This window comes from Bactrocera oleae, chromosome 2, assembly GCF_042242935.1.
Source record: "Bactrocera oleae isolate idBacOlea1 chromosome 2, idBacOlea1, whole genome shotgun sequence".
NCBI lineage: Eukaryota > Metazoa > Arthropoda > Insecta > Diptera > Tephritidae > Bactrocera > Bactrocera oleae.
Genome location: NC_091536.1, coordinates 33,930,195 through 33,954,577, shown reverse-complemented (window position 1 = coordinate 33,954,577; position 24,383 = coordinate 33,930,195). Strand labels below are relative to the sequence as shown.

Here is a 24,383-nt window from a genome sequence, read left to right as displayed (position 1 = left end):
CTTTTCGTACAATTGCCGTAGATAGAGAGACTGTTCAAGATTAAAGTTCATTAGAAGGCAGTCCTGCGCATGATTAGTAAGGACACAAACCAATACCAGTCAGCTGCTGGCTGAATGTTGAATGATCAGCATAATTGTGTCGTCCTTTTAGCATTGTATTTGTAGACTAGTAGCTCCATTCTAGCATTAGGAAATTAAATGTAAATTTAACTTGTGTACATAAACTATGTGTATATTTGTATGTACATATGTATCATGTGGCGTGACGCTGTATCCGTGTCGTTAGTTATTATGTTTGTGTTTGCATACATATGTATGTATACATTTATTTATAGCGATATTCGCAATCATCAGCATAAATAATATATGAAATGAGTTTATGTTTAGATATGATCATACTGTTTTTGTTAAATGCAATTACACACTCTGCGACTCTGATTTTTTTTCGATAAAGTAGTTTAGACGCAACCTTCGAAATAAAGTTAAGCGTCTACAGTGCCTTGCCATTATTTAATGTAACTTAGTTGGGGCTTAGAAGATTTTTTTTTAATGCGAACGACCAGATTCATTTTTATAACATTTCATTCTAATATTTTGCTGCATTTTGCCAGCTGGGGATAGACATCTTGATATAAAATATTGTATTAGCAATTTTTATACCCTCGCAACCTGTTGCTACAGAGTATAATAGTTTTGTTCACCTAATGGTTGTTTGTATCACCTAAAACTAATCGAGTTAGATATAGGGTTATACATATATAAATGATCAGGATGAAGAGACGAGTTGAAATCCGGGTGACTGTCTGTCCGTCCGTCCGTCCGTCCGTCCGTGCAAGCTCTAACTTGAGTAAAAATTAAGATACCTTTATGAAACTTGGTAGACATGTTTCTTGGTACCGTGAGACGGTTGGTATTGCAGATGGGCGTAATCGGACCACTTCCACGCCCACAAAACGCCATTATTCAAAAACAAATAAATTGCTATAACTAAGCTCCACAACAAGATACAAAACTCTTATTTGGTATACAGGATCACAATAGGGAGGGGCATCTGCAGTTAAATTTTTTTTTAAGTGGGCGTGGTCCCGCCCCTAATAGATTTAATGTGCATATCTCCTAAACCGCTAATGCTATAATTACAAAATTCACTGGAATGGCGTGGCACAGCCCACTTTTAGGTGAAAACCCATATCTTGAGATCTGCTTAACCAATTTCAACAAAATTCGGTACATGACATTATTTTCATATCTCTATATTATAGTGTGAAAATGGACGAATCGGAAATTGCCGTCATTCTTATTTATTTATTTATAGTTTATTTTTCACGTACAAAAAGACTATTTCCAAAAAGAAATTTCTTCCAGCACACCTAGTAAAATACTAGCTGCCCGCCCGGCTTCGCCCGTGGTACTTACATGTATTATACATATATATAAACCTTCGCTAAGAATCAGCCTATCTATTTAAAAAAACCGCATCAAAATCCGTTGCGTAGTTTTAAAGATCTAAGCATACTAATAAACATTATACATAAATAATAACTACAACATTACATAATTAATAAAAGTACATATTAATACTATACTTATACTTAAATACATGTCTCATACTAAGGAAAGATAATGTTCTTGTGATATTTTGCAAGTATTTAATGATATTAATTATTGAACTCATTATTTATTTATTACAAGGTCAAGGCATGTCTACATTATTTTTTTTTAACTATAAATAACATCGTACCTATAAAAATAGTTTGTATGCGACACTGTGTTTATTAAACGAAGATTGGCGGCGACTCGGAGAATAAAAGAAATCGGCGCTGTTTAAACAAAGTCGGCTTCCTTTGTCTTTGGCGCGCACCGCCACCGCTGCCTGTCAATCGCTGTCAATCTGAGTACGAACGTGAACGATGCAACACGTTTATCCGCGCAGATTTTTTCATCACGCGTTTAACGCAAATTCGTTAAATAACAAAATCAGAAAACTATTTTCACTGCTATTTATTACTATAGTCGATCCGCGATGGTTATTGACTTACAAAAAGTGCACCAACGATTGTTTTCTGCTGTGAAGAGACGATATTTTGATAAAACCCCTCAAGCCGCACAAAAGCTTTGCGATGAAATATGGCGTAAACTGAAGAGTGAATTTGACCCAAAGAAACAGCGGACGGAACTTGCTAATGCAGCAGAAAGGAAAATTTCGGACCTACTAAAAGATTTACCGGCCATCATTCCAAATGCTCAGATCTGGCTTGCTGCACAATGTCACGTAGCAAATTACGCAAGATCCTCCCTGATGGATTTATGCCGCCACCCCTGCTGCTTACATCAAATCTGGAAGCAGCGTCTCCTTTAAAAGAGGACGCCACCTTCTGTCCTCTTTACCTTCAGTTAGCACTGAAAGTGGATGTACCTCTTGGACATTTTAAGAAACTTCCATATGACTTCTACTGGCCTACGTTACAAGGCGAGCTAATAGAAAGATGCTGTTCGAAATGTGGTACTTACTTTGCTTCAAAAACCTCCATGAAGGAGCACAAAAAAAAAATGAAAGATTATGTACACGGTTCCCCGGATCAGGTATTGTTTTACATAGGTACAAAAAAGTATTTTTAGCGATAAAGTGCTTATAGTCTTTTTTTGTTTCAGTGTTTAATGGAACAGGAAACTGGAGGTCCTGCGACCCCTCGTCGTAGTGCTCGAATCTTGGGACGGCGAGGAATAGAAGTCCTTCAACAGTTGCTTGACGGCGTAACGGGACAGGCACTTGACGTTGAGTGGGTTGAAGACGGGGATGAATCGAGCCAAAACGAATATCGGGAGGATACGGAGATATTACCCGTGATCCAGAATTTAAAAGAATGGGTGAAAACTCCGTGGGAGTTTTCCAAAGAAAAGTAAAAAATAAGTAGTTATATTATATCAATGATTATTGCCAAAGTATAATAATAAAAGGTTATTCTATAACCAAGTGTTTTAATCATATAATACCCTATTTTTCTCAAATCTGCAATGTTTTATTTTGTCAAACTAGTAATGACGTCAATTTTGGGAGAAGGGGGGGTCATTATGAAATGACGATAGGATGATTATAGGGGGGGGCATCCAAAGCATATATGTGAAAAGAACTAAACTTGACTCAAAATTGTCAAAGTCGGACCATAACTGTTCAAGCCCCCATCTACGGAATATGGGCACCCCAGTGCCTGGTGCTAACTTTTTACTGAAAATAACGGTCTGTGAGATATAATATAATATAACATATTATTAACATTCGGAGAGAGTCACTTTCTGATAATAGTCATAGAACTATGTCAAAATTGGATTGAATCGGGTCAACACTTTTCTTAGCCCCCATATATCTTTTCGAAATATTTTCGAACTTTCGGTTTACTTCATACCAAACTAAGTGATATATATATAAGATATATTTTCCTTATAATGATTCATCTTAGTGCTATAAATGAAAAATCGGGTGAAAACTTGCCCTAGCCCTCATATAACAAATCACAGAATTTTCACAGCGGTTGATTTTACTCCACATATGTTGGTGATAACTCAGGGAGTATTTTATTCTGTTAATAGTATAAATATAAACAACAATTGCTAAAAATAGATAATAGATAAAATCGGGTCAATATTACCCAAATACCTCATATACCAAATATAAGATTTTCAAACTTCCGGTTGGCCTTATCATATATATATCTGATAACATGTAAAATATCTTAGCAAAATAAACCGAACGTATAATATTGGATATACAATACTATAGCTTACCGAATAATACCGTGATATACCTATATATATATATAACTATAGTTTGAGGCCGAAAATATGCGAGTTTAGTTTACGAATACCCCAACTCCCAAATACTTTCTATATTTATATTCGTTATTCTAACAAACTTATGCCGAACATGTCGTTCAATGTGTTCATTATATATTATATTTATAAAATTGCTTTTACGGATACAAGCCCAAATCTATTCTCAAATCCGCCTGGTTGTGGCTTGAGACAATCCAAATTCTTCAGAACGTCTTGTAATCGACAGATTGTGGTCTTCAGCAACACTGGCCTGAACGGCAGAAATATTTTCATTACTTCGAGCGGTTCTTTGTCTTATTGGCACTTGAACATTATGTAAAGAAAATATACGCTCGAAATTTTCTACAATTCGACAAATAGCGAACACAGGTGGATTATTTTGATAATAAAAATTAATAATTTGTAAACGTTGATCTTGCGTATATCTTTTCATGTAGAAATTGTAAACGTTATTGAACACAATGAAAAAAATACAGATCATGACATATTAAAAATGGCCAAAACGACACTTAAAACTAATATACAAGTATGCTTTATGTCGTGATGTCAAAAATTTATAAAAGTGGTCCATTACTAGCTCCCGTATACATATTACCAAAAGCAGCCTTCTGGCTGAATATATATAATTCGATATGTAAGTTACAATATCTTACCATAATTTAGTGAACATATAATTTGGAAATACTTTAGGTTAATGCAGGAAATGTGTAAAATCGATCCCCACATATCACACATATTGATTTTCGTTATTATAGCATACTTTATGCTGAATAAGACGATATGTAGTGAGTATCTGCACAAAATTACGTGGAAACATGTTCTGGGTACAAGTGATAATGCCATAACTTTTCACGCCCACAGATATCCAATATATGGACCACAGTGACTAAAGCTGACTTTATACCGAAAATATCCGGGAGATATTTTAATGAAATTCACCCTGGCGCCATAAATGGGCAAATCGGGTCAATACTCGTACATTCCCCATTAAAGTTCAACATTAAGATGTGATAATATAATAGATAAACGGTGACCGTTTGTTTAAAGGGTACTTATCTTTACCCATTTGCTCCAAACATATTCCGCTGACGCATGAGATCAGTGGTCTGATTACCAGGTCAGCTGCGGTAACCCGATATTTGACTATGCTGCAAATGTCCACGTTATCGCTTATGCTGAGTCGGCTTGCCGGCTGTAACTTTGTAGCTTTTGGGTACAACTTCTAGGTATAGCTTTAATTCCAATTTTGTAATATCAATCAGTTAGTATTTTACTTTCAATAAACATACTTGCTCCGGCTTTGCCGTTATAATATAACTTCTTATTATTGTTGTGATCACTAATACATAGAAAACAACGATAGCCAAGTCCCAAACCAAACGAATTTCGCTATGGACGTAAACCAAGTGCAAGCATTAATAGTGACCGTTGTTAGCGATGCATAAGCGCAGCAAGAACAAAGATTTCAAACTCAGCTTAACGCTATGAATAGGCGGGTAAATAGCTTAAGTATCGAAGTACCACAAGTTGAGCCCTATAAAAGAATTGCTGTGGACCCACAGATCTATTGCAATTTTCCACTGAACATAATAAAATCAGTCCCAGAGTTTAATGGCGGGTCAGAAGAATACGTAGCATGGAGGCAACTTGCGTTGTGATTTACGTGAGTACGTGCCGGCGACTGCCTGACCTCACGGTGCTCAAAAGCCACCACGAATCTCCCCTGGGCCAAACCCAATGAGCAGATTGGACCGAAGTCCAAGGGCATTCTGCTACCCGGGGTATCAGAGTTGAGTCTCCGGTAAGACTGTGTAGACGAAGCTACTGCCAGTTGAGCTACCCATTACTCAATGACTGGTGACATTTGTCGCTTGAACTTCAAATGTCTTTTTATTTGTAATCTCATTTAAAGTCCATAATATCAATTCACGCTGAGTATAATAGCACTATTTCTGACATAACTATGCTGAAATTGCTCTTACGACAGGCATGCCTAACCGCGGTTAAATTCTTACCCCTACCCGCAGGGGGAATATCATGGAGGAAATCAGCGGTTGATACGTACGAATAATTCAAACCTTTTGACGATAGCTGCACGCATTACCAAGCGGTAACAATCATTAGGAATTAGGCCAGAGCGGTATTAGTATCACACAATACTGTCCTGAACTTTAATGCAATCATAGCCAGACTAGATTGCTCTTACGCTGGCAAAACCTCCCTACGACTTCTGAGGCAAGGCCTCGAGATGGTTAGACAAGGTGATTTGACCTTAATAAAGTATTATGACGAAGTTGAGAGAAAACTAACTCTGGTTACAACCAAGATCGTGATGACACAAAAATAACTCAAAGCTATTGTTTCTCCGGCTCAGCCGAAGGATCTAGCATCTGCTTTAGCATTAGCTAGAGAAGCAGAAGCTAGCATCGAGCGTAGCATGTTTTCGGCCTCATACGCCAAAGCTATAGCAGAAAGAGAGCAGGGGAAAGAGGACCATAGAAACCGCACCCATGCAAAGCAGGGAAAGCATAATAGAGACAAGTGGGGCAGCGAAAAAACCTTCATTTCGTCAGGAAACAGCAGAACAGCAATGGTTACCATGAAACAAATAAAAGGGCTGAGCAGAGACAAGCTCTAGAGACAATGGAAATTGACTTTTCTTCCAAGTTTAGGCAGCGCACTAGCTCCTCTAAACCTCAAGGGAGCAATCAACACGCTCAAAAGAGGTCAAATACGTCCGATAGAGCGACAGGGCAAAGGCGGCAAAAGCTGAACAATGTTGTTCAGAGTCACCCTTATGCTGAGAAACCTTATGCTTGAAATTGAAGAGGACACTGCGTCGCTGGGTACGTGGTTCGAGCAGAATAACAAACAAATGCCTTATGAAAATGTTTGGCCAAATTTCCAAATTTTTTGTGCTTGTAATGCTAAGTTCCTTTGATGCCATTATAGGCTTTGACTTTAACACAAGCAGGAGCGGCATTGGATATTGGACAAAATCAAATACCAAAACAAAGCAGATCAATTGAGCTTCCATTACAGTGTAAACTTCATAGATGTTAATGATATATTAGTGCCCATGTCCGTCAAAAAGGAGTTCAAAAGCATGATATTGAGAAGTTCAAAGGCGTTTCGACCTCTAACGAGGCATTTCCCTTTAACACTTCGGTCACTGCCACGATCCGCACTATGGATACCCAAACGGAGTCCCTGATTTCGTAAACAACGAGATCAAGCAACTGCTCAAAGATGGTATCATTAGACCCTCCAAGTCCTTATATAACAGCCCTGTTGTTGCCAAAAAAGGGTCTCATAACAATGGCAATAAAAATAAACGGTTGGTAATCGACTTTAGGAGGATAAATGAGCGAACCATAGCCGATCGATACCCGATGCTGAATCTAAGAAAGGCAAAGTTTTTCACAACCTAGATTTACCTAGCAGAACAGGATCGCGAAAAAACATCGTTATCAGTAAACGGTGGAAAATACAAGTTTTGCCGTCTAAAACCATAAAAAATCCACAAAGACAACCTTAAGTAGCACTTACTTACACATGACAAAAACGCACAGGTTAAGGTTAATAGTTAAGCACGCAACGATCTTTATTCCCTCTTTTTCTATCTTTTCAGGATTAAATTTGCAGTCCTTTTATTTTCAGGAGTCGTATATTGTCGGATTATCGACTACGCTCATTCCAATTATATTCCGGCGATGAACGGGACGGGAAAGTGTTGGTATGGGAACAAAGGGACTGTTCAAGGCATTCGAATAACCTGACAGAATTTGCTAGCAAGTTAGATGCAAGAATTAGCAGACGATATAGAACATATTAGAAATTTGTTGTCCGTAATAAAAGTGCACCATAGAATGGCAGGAAGTCTGGATTACCTAGACTCAGCACTCAAGGTAATAGCCGGCACGCCAGATGCGGCCGATTTCGAAAAAGTTAGATGGTCCGAGCCAAGGTTAGTCGATGCAAATAATAGGCAAATAGTAATCAATTCATAAGTTTTATTTGCATAAGTAGTAGTTTTTAAATGTGGCACTTCATTTCTGTTGAAAGCCGCCTATAATTTCGTAAACACGCAGATACTGATTCAGTGCTTATGAGCGACTTAATACCGAAAATATAGGTCAATCTGTGAGATACTTCAATTAATTTAACGTTGGAGAGAGATCTGTACTTTAGGAGCAGAAGGCCGAGGGGTAACCTGTTACGGGTGCAGCATGCCTATATCAAAGGCAGGTCGGTTGACACTTCAATAACGTGCAGCCATAGGCAGTGGTTAAAGCCCTCGAATCGTACTTCAAGCACCTCATTTTTAGTCTTTTTTGCGACAGAACTGAACAAGATTCTGTGTCCTGGGGAGCTGCAGTACATCGTCCGGTATCGTAGCTTGAAGTATGAGATCTTTCGCCTTCGGTATAGATAGAATGTAATTACGGTATACTATTTCAGGACGGCGTTCTTCCACAGGCCTTGAAGCTTCGGAACCACTTCCCTTACTCTTAGCAGTGAGGGGTCGTCCTTACAGCTTAGGATCTTGACCCCATTAAGATAGCCCGAGCCATTGAATGTTTGCATATGTGAGCTGGGGTCTCCATCCAATCTTGTGAAGGGCGAGTCCAGTAGTTTCGGCTCCACCGTTTTCTATTTTTCTGCTGATATCTTCCCAAGGGGGTTGCTTCTGTCAATGAGTGCCACGATTAAATGACTCTTATTTATCTAGCTGGTACTCACTGCCGCCCTGTACGTGAGGGTCTCTCCCGATCAAGCTTGACGATGAGGTTTACAGCGTGGTCCTATTTCCTCAGTCGGTGTTTCGCTTCCAGCAGGCCGGTTAAAATTCTTTCCTCGATTCGGTTTGCAAATGTCGGATCCTTGGATGTAAGTTGCAGCTGCGATGTACACTATGCTCGGCCTTCCTCCATTGTTGCTGTAGCCCAAGCCAACCCATCTTTCTCCTCCTTCGTCCGGTTGGACTTATAGCTAAGCCTTTCATGGAATTTTACCGCCGCTTTATAGGTTTCTTTTACTTTCAACCCCTCCTTATTGGGGTTTGCGCTCAGCCTAGTCTTCTTCGCTGACACAGCACCTTTGGCATCTAATTTCGAGGTCTGAGTCTTCATGGACTATAGCACCTCTACGTTGCAAAACGGGTTTGACAAAACCTCTACCTCTAGCGTTTTATACCTACCACAAGGTACCTCATTCAGTGTCAGCTCTCTCTCAGTGTTGTATGCAAAGCAAGTTAACAGAAAGAGGAGAATGGATATGTACTCCCACCTTAGTCAGACGCCGCCTGCTCGCACCACCAAGGCCTGAAACAATGATTTTCGGTGACCTTCGAGATACAAAAGACAATTAAAATGGACGAAAAGTTTTTAAATAGTAAGAAAAAGGAAGCCGGCTTCCAAGAGATACAAATAAGACAAACAAAATGAACAAAAATTCTTTAGAGAGTGAGAAAAAGGAAGCCGGCTTCGGTTTCATCCCTACTCCGTAATGTTTACTGGTTCAGAAGTGACAACGGAAGACACCTGGCGGAGATAACTGATTGATTGAAAGAACTAAACATGAAAATTTTAGTAAACTACAATTATTATATTCGATTGCCATCTTGTGGATCTGTCGATGGAACGGAATACAAAAAATTGCGGTTAAAATTCTTCGGTTGATCGAATAAGGGTGAACACTTAGAACTCGATGTATTTTTCATGTAAAAATAGAAACAAAAAATTAAAATAAAAAATTATAATATATTGGATGGACCACCCTAAACATTTAGGAGTATAAAAAATATGTTGGCCGATTATCAGACCTACGCGATTAGCACACCAAGCACTTAAAAAACCCTCCTTTGAAGTTGCTGCCATAAAATAAGGTAGAGGAAACATTTTTTGGTTGTTTCGTTTTACACCGGTTTTTTACTCATTTATAGTATTATTACTTCAATTAAGTATTAAAAACTATATTTTAATTTATCTCATTCAAATTACCTTTTATTATTTACAGGAACAGATTCGTGTGAAAACAACTTTAAAGATGCGTGCTCAAAAGCCAGTACTTAAAATTTGATGAATATTAACTGTCATAGTTCTAGATTTACAAATGAATTAAAAAAAACGTGGTATTAAAATAAAACGATATGTGGTCCTTCTAATTAAACATATAGGTACAGATTTTATAATATATTAGACATATTATTGTTCTCTTATTTGCCTCATCCGATATAAGCTAGCTAGGTGATGTATCAAATATGCTCTTGTCTATCAATAAACTTGTAGGCATATTTTTCATTTCACTCGTGTATTAATTTGTTGAACCAACTGATAAATAACAATTTCGTCTCAACTCATTTGAAATTTGGATCACCACAACCAAATTGTTAATGCGATATACCCGTCGATGTATCTGTTCTGACAGCACGGACAGCGGTAGGCAGAAAACGGTTTATACCATTTATTTCATAAACAAATATATTAAATAACCTTGTATAATGCAACATGAATAAATAATATCCTCAAATATTCTAAATAAGAATTGAAGAATATATTCATTGAATATATACTGTTACCATCAATAGTGAGCGTTATAAAACGACTTGGCCGAATTTTCTTTCCCGGAATTTGACGAAATCGGTGCGGACTATCTCTATCTCTGTGCAAAGTTTAGCTCATTAATTTGGAGAAATCACCCAGTCGAATGGCCGCCAAGATAATGCAATTTAACGCCTCTAGATCATTTATTCTGGGGGTATGTTAAATCAAAGGTTTACGCCAATCAACCAGCGAGGATCTCGAAGACAACATTCAGCGCCCTGTATCCGAAATCCCAGCCGATGTGCTGCACCGGGTGGACCTTTCACTTAAATGTTTACTAAAATGTTTTGCATACAATGCTTTGTTCGGTAGCGTTTTATTCCTAGCTGTACAACAATCAATTCTTATTTAAGATGAGTGCATAGTAGCTCACAAATATTCTCGAAGCATTGCACTTTTATTAAGCCAGTGTGAAAGTTTAAACAATCGTTATTATGGTGAAGTTAAAAGGCCATACATATGTGAGAACAATTGCATATTGATTCACCAGCAGAAAAATATTGGGAATGGTATGGTGATACTGGGAATGGTAGAATAGAACTGGAACCGAATACGCAATGCAATAAAAAAATATATTAAATGAGAGTAATTGCTTGGAAATAGAAATGAATTACTTGGATCATAAATGGCTCTGCAATGGGGTTATATTAGCGGCAAATGTTTCAAATTGTATTTCTAAATTCTCAAGATATATCTGGAATGTCATCACATAATCTTCAGTTAAAATTTGGTCCTGTTGCCACGTATTTAAATGACACGTCAACGTTACAATGACACGTCAGTATATACGATTCCGTTCAGAAGGTACAGTTCCCCATCGCCGTGTGGGAAAACCATCGAATTTATATGAGCTGAACCAAGAATATTATTTAACGAATAGAATTTGAAAATGCTCTTAGTCTTAAATGTTATCATCTTATAGCTTTGAAAATTATTCATTTTGAAGTGACACTTCTTTGCGCTCGTTGGGCTGTAATTCCAGTATCGAATGAAACGAAAAAGCGTCAGGAAATGTTAATGTTAATGGTAATGTTAATTCTCTCATTATTCTCCCTAAATTGTCAAAGTTTACGGGCTCACGCAGTAGACTAGACGGACACAGTAGCCCAACGAGCGAATATTTTATTATTGTCGGAAACACGGATAAATAATGGAGAAGTTGTGGATGTGCTGAACTTCGATAGTGTCGTTCATTTCAAACGTCCCAATGTAAGAGCTGGTGGGGTAGCTGTGAGAAGGCGCAAATGTTAAATGAAATCTTTTTGTGTACTAATTTGTTATTCCAGATGAGGGAACATCGGAAAATATAACTTCGAAAAAGAAAAATACACCACGCAATGTGCGAAATTCTATAAATAGACACAACGAATATTCCTTAATGAAAAATCGTTGCACATACCTATTTAGATTTATGTTTTCAATTTCTATGATACGACAAAATTTATAATTATGAAAAGCCTTTGAATTAAAAAGCTGTAATAACGGTAAAAACCCCAGAGTTTATAATAGAATAATCATTTAATAGGCAATTTTTCCAACTTATGTACAAGGTGCGTTCCAAAGTAAACAGTAAAAAAGAAACAAAGTGAACTCTCTATCTCTCATCTATTAGAAGTGAAGTTATTGCGTTTTAAGTGTCAGTATGCTTTTGCCATCGGTGCGAAAATGAGCTTCGAACAAAGGCCAACATTAAATTTTGTTTTAAAATTGGTAAAACTCTTACCGAATCGTTTCAATTGATGAAACAAGTTTATGGCGATGATTGCCTATCCCGTAGCAGAGTGTACGAGTGGTTTCAACGTTTTCAAAGTGGTCGTGAGGACATAAATGAGAAATAAGCCGAAACCCAAAAAATCGCGCCTGGAGAAAACAAAACTCAAGACAATGTTGATTTGTTTTTATGATTCCAAGGGTATTGTCCACTAAGAATTTGTTCTTGGAGTTTTGAAGCGTTTGGTGCGCCGTATTCGACGTGTTCGGCCCGAATATCGCGAAGATGGAAGTTGGCGTTTGTTGCACGATAATGCGCCGTCTCATCGATCGACGCTTGTGGGCGATTATTTGACCAAAAATCACATTTTAACAATCAACCAATCCGCGTATTCATCTGAGAAAGGAAAGCGTTATGCAGACGTGGGGGCCATTCAAAACAGCTTGCACCGGCATACTGGCGGCCATACCGCGCAACGAACTAAAACACTCGTTCGACATGCTTTTGGACCGTGCAAAAAGCTGTATTAAAGCAGGAGGAAACTATTTTGAATAAATTAATTGATTTTGCCGGTAAACCCATTTGTTCTATCCCTTTTTTAAAAGTCCTGTTTACTTTGGAAAGCACCTTGTATGTGCGTTGCGTGAGCAATTGCTTATTGAGCAAAGGATAACAATAAAACGGTGGCTAAGCGGCCGCGTTTCCACATTTGATGTGGCTGAGGTCATAAGCGTGAAGGAGTTAAGCTCAATCCGAATACGAGGATATAAGTTCGAATCCTAAGACTCATGCAAGATCAATTTATAATCAATTACTTTAGTAGCATATTTTACTTCCTGAGATAATTAAAATATTTCAGGAAAGTATGTTCATATGTATAGGTTTATTGAATATTCCCTTATTATGCGTATTTACACAAATGTGATAATCATACATTCATTCTTAAATACACGTACGCTGATGCTTGCTTCTTCTTTCCCCGTACAAACAATGGAAAGGAGGGGTCAGGGGCGCACTATCACATAAATGTATCAGATATATTTTTATTAATCGAATTTACTTTAAAAACGATTATAAGTATGAATTGATATGTTTTTATATTTTTATGTATATTATTATTATATTACGAAAATAAGACATAAATGCATCAGTATTTTTCAATACAAATTAAGCAACATAATAATTACTATGGGTCCTCAGTTGAAACTCCTCTGTGTGGTGCAAGCCAACGAAATAACGGCGAGTTCGCGCCGACATTGTGTTGTTGAAAAAAACGAAAAGACGACTTTGTCGACAAACATACATATATATATACATACATATGAGCTCGCATACATATTAACACCAAATTGTGCGAATCATCGCGGAGTTGACAAAATTTGTTTCAATCGACAATTTTACGATAATGTCGGCCGGCTATGTTGTCTCGTTTGTCCTTTTTGCAGCGCTTTGCTATTGAAAATAGACTTATACTCTTTTGAAGTACTACGATTACCAATTGGGCTGCATTTCCATAGCGTCGTTTTTAGGTAAAATGGGCTAAATCGAAAAACTATGAAATATGATAATAAGTAAACATATAAAAGTACTGAATGGAGTGTGCTTAGAATATATAGAAGTAGTTAAAGATTTCATATGAATGGCAATTTTATATAAATTTTATATTATAAAGCCATATATAGTGCATAATATGAAAAAGTTTAAAATATTATTCCCCTACTCCCTAATAGTACATTTTGCCAATTCTCCTTTCTGAAGGGAACATCAGACAAATTCTTCAATTTCTGATTTTTAGCATCGTCGTGAGGAAGCAGCTTGTGGGCAACATGCAAACGCGAGGGGAACGATAGAATTTTTCTCGTTTTACTGTTAAATTCAATTTCATTCATTCAACTTAATTTCGCGTTTTTGCATAGGAATTCCATACGAAAACCAAATGTGGTTTACCAGGCGCACAGAAAAATAGCGCGGTGCAGAGTTATGAACGAACGCATTTTGCTTTATCGCAAACTCACATTCCTTATAAATGAATTTGTTGTCGTTGTAATATGAAATACTTAGAAAATATGGTTGCTTAAATATTATTGGTCGACGATGGTGCGTCTACGTTTGTTTTGTCACTTGCGCGAAAGTTTGATTTTTTGCGAAAGACATATTGAGGGACATACATACATATTATATTATATATGTACATATGTATTTTTATTAAATCATATTGTGTCATATCTTCGTATTGTTTTATTTTTTTATGACAGTCATATCAAGACTGTTGTTGTTTCCCATACAAAATTGAAATACGACAAATACATCACGGCGAGTTAGGTTTTTTGAGTGTGCTATCAGCTCTATCTGTTTACTTTTTTTATTGTTGACGTTTAAGTGTCGAAAATTAATAAATTAAATAATATTCTTTAATAATATGGGAAGAAGCCACGATATTCAGGTAAATTAAGTTGAAGAAAAGTGAATAGAAAAATATTTTGATGTTTTTGTGGTTGGAAATGATTTTATTGCAGTGTAAACCAAAACGCCGCGGTTTCAACATAAATAAATTTTCACAAAAAGAAGCTTTAATTTTACAATTTTTTACTTTCTCATGGCATTTTTGTATTCTTAATTTTTCACTACCAGCTGGTGAGGTGTAGAAATTTTACACAATATGACATACAACGATTAAGGGGTGCTCACAGCGTCATATTTTTGAGACTATAGACATACGACATAAGACATAAGATAAAGCTTGTGAATTGCCCAATTATTTCCCTCATTATTCATATTTTCTTGACAGAAGTCAATTACTTTCGTTTCTATTATTTAAATTTTTGTTTATGCGCATACCAAAGAACATCTGCGTATATGTATGTAAGTATATACATTTTGCTTATAGAGTGATGTAGTTCGTTGCGTAAATTGATAGGATGGTGAAATTTTATTATCGAACTTGCGCGTTTTCGATGTTCCCTCATCTTAATTAACATTTTAGTACAGCTAACATTTGCGCCTTCTCTATTCATTAACATTCTATGAGCTAACACACTTAAAAATTCTTCTGTTATCGGGGAAATATTTCTATCTCATAAAACTTGCTGGATATCGCTTAGCTTTCTAGGCTGTCTGGTTTTTTTTATAAACTTGAATATTAAATTAATGAAATGAAAAATTCAACATTTTATGTTGATTTGTGCTTAATAGCAACTCAAAACAAAGTTGTATCAATAATTTTCAAATTTTGAAGTAATGTTTAAATTTTAACCCTGTGAATTTTTATACCGCCTACAACAATTTCCCTTTATGATCAAAGCCGTTGGCAAAACTTTATATTAAAATAGCAAGGAAAGGCTAACTTCGGGTGTAAGCGAACATTTTATACAATCACGATTCACAAAGCTTGAAGGCGGGGAAATACTTTTAGGTGTTGCAAAACTTTATACAATACATAACAAGTAGGGAAGAGCTAAGTTCAGAAATAAGATTACATTTCATACTCTCGCAATTTACAAGGAACAAAGCCGCGGTAATACTTTTAGGTCTTGCAAAGCTTTATATTAAAAATTACTCGCTAAAACCGAATGGATTATAATTAAGTTTGGTATCTTATTATGTTAAAACTCAAGAAGGTATCTCATCGCTGGTTAGAATATATTATATATACCATTTTTAAATCTAACTTATCTAATTATTATTATTATTATAATTGGTCATAGGCACACTTCAGTTTCAATACTACATGTTGATTCTCAGATATTTCTCAACATCAAATGAGATATGTAGGATACAAAGTAAACAAAAAGAGCTAAATTTAATATATTGTTTATATGAGAAAACATCAACAAGAGGTTCGGAAATCAGTATATTAGGGATATGAGGTTTAGACCAAGGTCTAGACCAATTTCATTTATATGCCGCGGTAAACCATATTATTTTGAAAAAGAATTTAAGCACTTTGAAGTCAGATGGAAGATCATATCGCGTATATAGGGGCTAGGGGCTGATCTGGACTGATTGCAGTAACATGTTTTAACGCAATTGTGTGAAGATAATTCAAACACTGAAGGACATTACATATAATGTATAAAGTCTGCTATACTAACGAAAATCATTATAAGTACTAATGGGAGCTGGATTAATTCGTGGACCAATTTTTATATTTTCTATATTACCCAATGATATATGTTCACTAAATTTGCTAAGATTGATTGATAGATCGATCAATATGTAAGCCATAAACTCAAGGCGATGTTTTAAAATCTTTATTATCCATTTAAAGTAGAAATATATACTAGTATTAAAATAATATTCTCTTTGGAATTCCTTGAAATATCTGACATATTTACCGATATATGAGGTATAAAGTCAACCGGTAGCTTAAAATATTTATACTAGGTATATGGGGGCTAGAGAAAGTATTTACCCGACTTTACCCATTTCCGATACAACGGCATGCTGTTATCAGAACAAGATTATCTTCGAATCACAATAATATATCTCACAGATCAACCCAAAGTTTCTGTAAAATGTCAACTATACGCAATACGCATTTCGACAATTTTTAAACCTGAAATGCACTATTTGTGCTAAGTTTTATTTTGATAACGTCATTGAGTCTTGATTTATATGCTGTAAAACGAAGGAATCAGAAGAAATTTAAAAGTGTTATGTATGGGAAGTAAACGTGGCTGTAGTCCGATTTCACCCATTTTCACACTGTAGCAAAAAGATGACTAATGGTATGAGACTTCTCCTAAAGCTGGGCGATACCACGCCCATTGTTCAATTTGTTCATCGGTTTTTATAAACTATCGGTTGAAAAGGAAAGGCATCGAATTACAACAACGCATACTTTCAAAATAATAGTTTTACAATTCCATTAAATTTTTTCACTTTACAAAATATAACTGAAGCACCAGGTCAATCTGTGAGATACTTCAATTAAATTAAGAATGCGTGTTTTCCTAATAATAATATATATGTACCATATATCCTAATATACCTAATATGCTGAAGAGCTAGACATATTCATCAATCGCGCAGACGTTGTGCACTGACTTTTCGACACATCCGTTTGACTTTACTCCATATATACATACATATTGTCGATGGTAAGTGGGGTAATTTAAAGAATCTCAGGGAGCATTTTATTAGTATGTCATGTTAATAGAATGTGGTATTGCTAAAATATATAAAATCGGGTCAATACTGCCACTATTTCCCATATATGTAATATACGATTTTCAAACTTCCGGTTGGCATTAAACCATATATCACTCAATTTGCAACGTATCTTAGAAAAATTAACTGAACCTATATTATTGCTTACTATAGCTCAATATCGAAAATATGTGAATTTAGTCTACGATTTACCCCCAACCCATATACTACATATAATAATTCATTTTTCTGTCAAACCTTATGCCAAATTATGTATAGCGGCACTGAGTGGGGCCCCAATTTAAATAAATAGCAACAACAACATTACTAAGGATGAGGAAGGAAGCAGGTCGCAACTGACCTCTGCAAAATTGGACGGTTCCCTGGGGGCAACATCTCCACGTAGGGGAGCTAAAGGGTAAGAACAAAACTTGCGGGGGTACTTGGCTTACCGTCGCTAGGGGCGGTCGAAATCGCAGTACTCGCCAGCTCAGTAGAGCTCGGTGTGTACGACGCAACAGAGGAGATAGAGCGGGTAGTGGCTGCTATCTCCGCTGTCTTTATGAAGGTGGTCAGGGGAAGCCCTGGACCCGCAGCAAAATAAATAGTTTCGAAAGGCTTTGTAATGAAGCGAGCATAGACCCATGGGGAAATGCGTACAAAATTTATAAGTCCAAATTTAAAAATAAGTCCCAGCAGCCTAATAGCGCATCCTTTATGAGAAGAGTAGTCGGGTCACTATTTCCGACACACTACCCTATTTCCTACGCTAAGCCACGAAACGATGCTACAGAGCCACCATTGTTGGTCACTGAAGATGAAATGTTGACCATAGCTAAAAAAAATAAAAACCAACAAAGCGCCTGGAATAGATGGCACACCCAACAGAACCCTAAGGAAAGCCATGATTATAAATCCCAGTTTGTTTGTAAAATTGTACAATGCGTGTATAATATAAGAGGTGTTCCCCGACCCCTGGAAGATACAACGTTTGGTACCTTCACCTTCATCTTATCGACCATTGTGCATGCTCGACACGATTGGTAAAGTGTACGAAAGCATTGTACGAAAATGTTTGGAACTAGCTATCCAAAAAGCCGGCGGATTATCAGAAAGACAATACTGCTTTACAAAAAAGAGGTCCACTATTGACGCACTAAGAGAAGTCGTTGATACTGCGATATGTGCAGTAAGTGGCAAAAGATGGAAAGGTGGCACAAAAAAGTATTACGCGCTAATTACTCTGAATATGAAGAATGCTTTCAACTCCGCAAAGTGGGCAAATATAATCAAAGCTCTATACGACATACGCGCTCCCCAATATCTCGTAAATATTATAACGAGCTATTTTAAAAATCGCATTTTGTTATTGGACACCGACGAGGGCACTCAGAGCAACACTATCTCGGGTGGAGTACCGCAAGGCTCGGTCTTAGGCCTAATACTATGAAACTTGATGTACGACGGGGTACTAAGAATACATCAACCAAAAAACGTGAAACAATAGCGTATGCAGATGATCTCAATGCAACGATTGCATAAATGGTCTGCGTCAATGGTGTGCTACCATGAGCTTAGAGCTGGCCGAGCAGAACACGGAAGTTTTGCTCATAAGCTCAAGGAAGGTGGAAGAAAGGCTGTCACTCACCATAGGGGAGTGCGAGATTACTTCACAGTCGCAGATGAAGCATCTGGGAGTAATACTTGACTCCAAATTAAAATTTAAAGAACACTTGGCGCATACTTCCGGTAAAGCGAATAAAATTTATAATGCTCTATCGAGAATGATGGCCAATATAGGCTGCGTGCGCTCCAACCGGCGGTTTTTAATAGCAAAAGCAATGAGTTCGGTGATGTTATATGCAGCACCAATATGGATACAAACGCTAGACATAAAACATATGCTAGACAAATAAACGAAGTGCATAAGCTTTCTGCTGCTGAAGTACTAGCCAGCATGCCACCTATTGACATCCAGGGGGACGAATTCGCGCGACTGTACCAGCTCTCAGTGCTGTCTTCAAGAGTAAAAAAAGAGGAGAGAACCAAGAGCCTAACAATGTGGTACCAACGTTGGCAAACCTCATCTAAAGGACGATGGACCCGGAGACTGATTCCGGACATATATTCGTGGATAGACAGACGACACGGAGGCCTAAATTTCCACCTAACCCAAATACTGAGTGGGCATGGATGCTTTAGAAAGTATCTATTCCAATTTCATCATGATGTTAGTCCGTTTTGTCCGACGTGTACAGAGTGCATAGAAGACTCTGAACACGTATTTTTTCATAAAATCCCAAATGTGCTTCTCCCCTCTTTAGTGGGTTCACGTCTTCAGCCTGTTGATTAAGTGAAATACCTAGGGCTTATCCTCGATAGAAAACTTTTCTGGAGGAGAGAGTTAAGAAGGCATCGGTCGCCTTATATTGCTGCAAAAGGGCTATAGGGAAAAGATAGGGACTCTCACCTAAGGTGATGTTCTGGCTCTACGAAACCGTAGTGAAGCCAATAATGTTCTATGGTGTGTTCGTCTGGTGGAGGGCTCTCGAAAGGTCCGCACTGGCTGAAAAGCTTGAGTGGGTCCAAAGAGCGGCGCTCATCGGAATTTCCGGTGCACTGCGGACCACACCAACGTTAGCTCTTAATGCTACCTTAAACACCTGTGGACATTGCCGGTAGGTGCGTTGCTGCGAAGTGTGCTCTAAGGCCCAAGAAGGCTTTGTTTACGAAGAGATCCGAACAAAGACACCCCGAAATCTTTCCTCCTTTAGCTGCATTCCGGAAAATTTAGATGAATGCGTCACTCGAGGTAGCTCTTTCTCTGCTATAATAGAGATATGTGGTTATGACCAAGGTATAGATCAGTTCCATTCTAATTCAGCGCTAAAAAACATATTAATTTTGATATTGCTCAGGTAAATAATACTCACTGACCGAAATATTCGGCATAAAACTTGTTAGAAAAACGAAAATCATTATAAGAAGTATTTGGGAGTTGAAGGTACTATTGACCCGATTTAATCAAGTTTTTCCAATACCATATCCCACTAACATGCTACAGGCTATTGATCCTAGTGCTTCATTAAGGTTCCATAACATCACCAATTGTATGCAGTAAAGTCATTGATTTATCGCGATTTAAGTAGTTTTTAACAGTACTCTTATATGTGGAGTGGACGGGGCTATCATTAGATTTCATTAATATTTACTTTGTCGGTAGGGGTGTTTAAGTGAATTGTTCTGAGCGAATTGGCTGTTTTAACTTAAACGGTTTGGTATATTATATGTATATTAATTCTGTTAGAAGTCGGAGTCCCGCCCATGTTTTTTTTTTAATTTTTAGCTTACAGATGCCTCTTGCGATCACTTGTGTTAAATTACAGTTTTAGAGTTTAATGGCGTTTTGTGAGCCTGGCAATGTTCCGATTTCGGCCATCGCCCATCGCCCATCTACAAAACAATTATACTCTGAAGCAACATGTTGCAAGAGTCTAAAAAATAAATATTTTCGATGCATAGATAGCTATCAATAATTGTAATTTAATATATATTGTTACTTTAATAACGAATAAATTATTAATTTTGATATGGTATACTTAAATTGTCTACAACGCTCTATGCCTATTTCAATTACAATAACATCCACCAAACACTTAGTTATTTTTAAAACTTGTTGCCGGGTCAGCTAGTCTAATACCTATATACCACGAAATTGTCGTGTTACGGTGTTTGTTGCCAAACTCCTCTGAAACGGCTGTACCCATTTTGATGAAATTTGGTGTGTTTATTGGGTAGATCTGAGAATCGGCCAACATCTAAAAAATTTTTATTTATACATAATTCAGCATTGAAAAACACATATAACATATAAAATTTTCACCCTTATAAGATCAACCCCTGATTTTTATCGCGACTTTTATTTTATTCTGTTCACTCGACAGATCCACAAGGTGGCAATCGAATATATTGTATATTTCACAAAGATATCGCAATTTTTACTCAAGGATAGGAACAAAATTAGACAGTGCAACCAGGTTTATTTCCATTACATTTGTAGTGTTGGTCGGAAAATGAGCCTCGAACAAAGAGCAAACATTAAGTTTTGTTTTAAACTTGGTAAAACTTTTACCAAAACTCATCAAATGATGAAACAAGTTTATGACGATGATTGTCTATCCCGTAGCCATATTCACGAGTGGTTTAAACGTTTTCAAGAGGGACGGGAGGACTTGGAAGACGACGAACGTTCGGGCCGACCAAAAGATGTAGGGAACAAGAAAAACACGGAAATTGTGAGTGAATTCATTACAAAAAAAACCGAATCATCGCTTAAATATATGAAATCGGAATTATCAATATCCGCAGCGTCGATTTATCGTATTTTGACAGAAAATTTGGGCCTCAGAAAGGTTTGTGCTCGATTTGTCCAGCACACTTTGAAACAACACGAAAAATACCTAAGAATCAGACAGATGTTTTGACCAAAAATCGCATTCATATCATTTTTTGCGATTTTTATTTGTTCGGAAAACTACATTTGGCCATAAAAGGAAACCGCTTTACTGACGTTGATGCCATCCAAAAGGCGACGACCGCCATCCTTAACGCTATACCCACCAATGAACTAAAAAAGTCATTCGATAACCTTCTTGAACGTGCAAAACGTTGTATTCAGGCGGAAGGAGACTATTTTGAAGGCGACCAATAAATTTTTCAAAAAAAGAAACAAATAATATTCGTTTTTTAATAAAAGTCCTGAAACTTTTGAATTTCACCTTGTAACACCATTTTAAACTCCATTCTTTCATTTTCCACTATGCAAATCAAGCACCAATGATTGTATCGGGTAAAACTTTGCGTGAATTATACAATTAAAGTAAGCCACCTTGTGACCAAAAATTGTCTAAATCGAACCAAACTGTTCAAGCCCCTAGGTACTGAATATGTGGAATCCAGTGCCTATAAATGCAACTCTCGATAATAGTATGTCTTTGTGTCAAAAATTGGTTGAATCGCATCAATACTTCCTTTAATTCAAAATTTTGCCAACACCTGAAGTAATTTCCCGGGCTTTGATCCTTGCAAGTTGCGAGAGTATAAAATGTTCGGTTACATCAGAATTTAGAACTTCCTTACTTGTTGATAACGCTTTTATTAGCCTTAAGCATTATATTTCACAAAGAAGATCGTTGGGAAGAGCTTTATAGGGGGTAAAAAGTGTAAAAATTAGAAAATTGGCATTGCACCATCAACCATTAGGTGAAATTCTATATCGAACTAATTTCAACCTAATTTGGTATTTAAGTTTATCCAGTCATTCTTGTCACACACTGCGACACTTTGCAGCCAAAAGTATGTAAGCGTACTTTTTTTGTTTTTTTAAACTATATTAATTTAAGGAAATTTTCTGGTGCAATTAACCGGGGGAAATTAAAAGTATATTTTTTTTTCAATAAAACATATTTTTAACCAAGTATGCGAGGAAGCCCATTAACTGGGAAGCTGAAAACTTTACACGTATTTTGTATGCAATATATTTTTAATCGATTAGGTTATGCAAATAAGCAGGAAAATCAATTAACCGAGGTTCAGTTAAGCGGGGGATACTGTATACCAAAGTTTTCATGCCAAGTGTCTTCTATTGTAATTTCTCAGTTAGCAAACATCACGGAAAGGTGATGAAAAGAAGTTGGCTTTCTTTTCTCACTCTCTATTCAGTTTTGTTCACCTAACGGTTGTTTGTGTCGCCTAAAAATAATCGAATTAGATGTAGGGTTATACTTAGCTGACCATTCGTTCCGGGCTTAGAAATTAAAAAAAAAAACAATGTTCTCAATAAATTTAACAGAAATAAAAATGCAGATGACCCACCCGGTTTGAATGTATATAATTCTATAGTAGATTTGGCGCGAACGTCAGCGTTGTTCTCTGACAGCTCATTACTTTCATTCAATATTCAAAGTGAACCATAAGATAATTTTGTGATATTGAAGCATAAATATTTACGAATAAATACTATTTTGCGAAAAGTCGAAAAGAAAGTGTGTTTTCATTGATTATTTGAAGGATTGAAAAATCCCTTTTTTAAAAGTCAGTTATCACGACCGTGGGTTGTGACAAATGTAATGCAACTTTTTCGATTGCTCCTGATGGAGGCAATGATTTTGAAAATCATTTTCAAATTTTGCAAATGAAAACATTTTCGTGTCCAAGAACAAAAAGTGAAACGATAAAAACCAATGTTATCGCACCATACGCATTGGAATGCCTCAAATCTGATTTACAGAAAGCCCGATTCATTTCCCTTCAAATCGCTAAACAGTCAAGATGTCTTGCTTATCTGGACTGAATGTTAAAATAATTTAACTTTCACAAGAAAAAGGTGAAACGTCGGATATGATTTTTGCATTGATTAAAATAGTTTTGGAAAATTTTGATTTCACTGATAAATTGAGCGCTTACTGACAATACGCCAATTAATTTTGGTCGCGTTGATTGGAAAAATGAAGGAAATGTTCTTGCAAATCAAATTAATTTCGAACTTTGTACGTTGTGTAGCACATATCATGCATAATGCGATTCGTAACGCACACTTTATGCACTTGATGCTGAAATACTTGTAGAAAGCATTATTGTTCAGATCTACACACATTTTTACATCCACACCATTCTCACAGAACCATTACAGTCAATCTGCGATATTTTTGAAGACGAATACGATCAACTGGTTGGGGAAAATTAGAATGTTCCAACCTTTGAAAACGTATTTTGACGACCTTCCTTCACTTCTCAAAAAGCCAGATGCATCCGCCATTTTTTCAGTAATCCACTGTCGACGCACTAGTTCATCTTTGTTCATGAACAAGGGAAAATATATTTTTATTAACTGAAATTTTTCCAAAATCGAAAAATTAATTAAATTTTTATCTCATTAATTTTAGGCCATGATTTTCGAAGAAACAATATAGAAAATTGAAGGTGATGATATTCCAGCAGTTGTAATTTACAAGCACTTGCAACATTTAATGAACAATTTGCAAACATTCAACCAACACAATTACTTTCCGTTGCAAGTAAAAGCGAAA

The 24,383-nt window shown here is 36.7% G+C and overlaps 1 protein-coding gene across 1 annotated transcript in view; it reads left to right on the top strand.

Annotated features, from left to right (window-relative positions):
* LOC138858914 (uncharacterized) overlaps positions 1 to 9,988 on the top strand; it is a 428,364-nt gene extending 418,376 nt beyond the window's left edge. Inside the window, exon 5 of the mRNA XM_070112959.1 lies at positions 9,850 to 9,988. Coding sequence (XP_069969060.1) covers positions 9,850 to 9,905 — 56 coding nt within the window. The 3' untranslated portion in view covers positions 9,906 to 9,988. The remainder of the gene's footprint in view (positions 1 to 9,849) is intronic.
* The last annotated feature ends 14,395 nt before the right edge of the window (positions 9,989 to 24,383 follow it).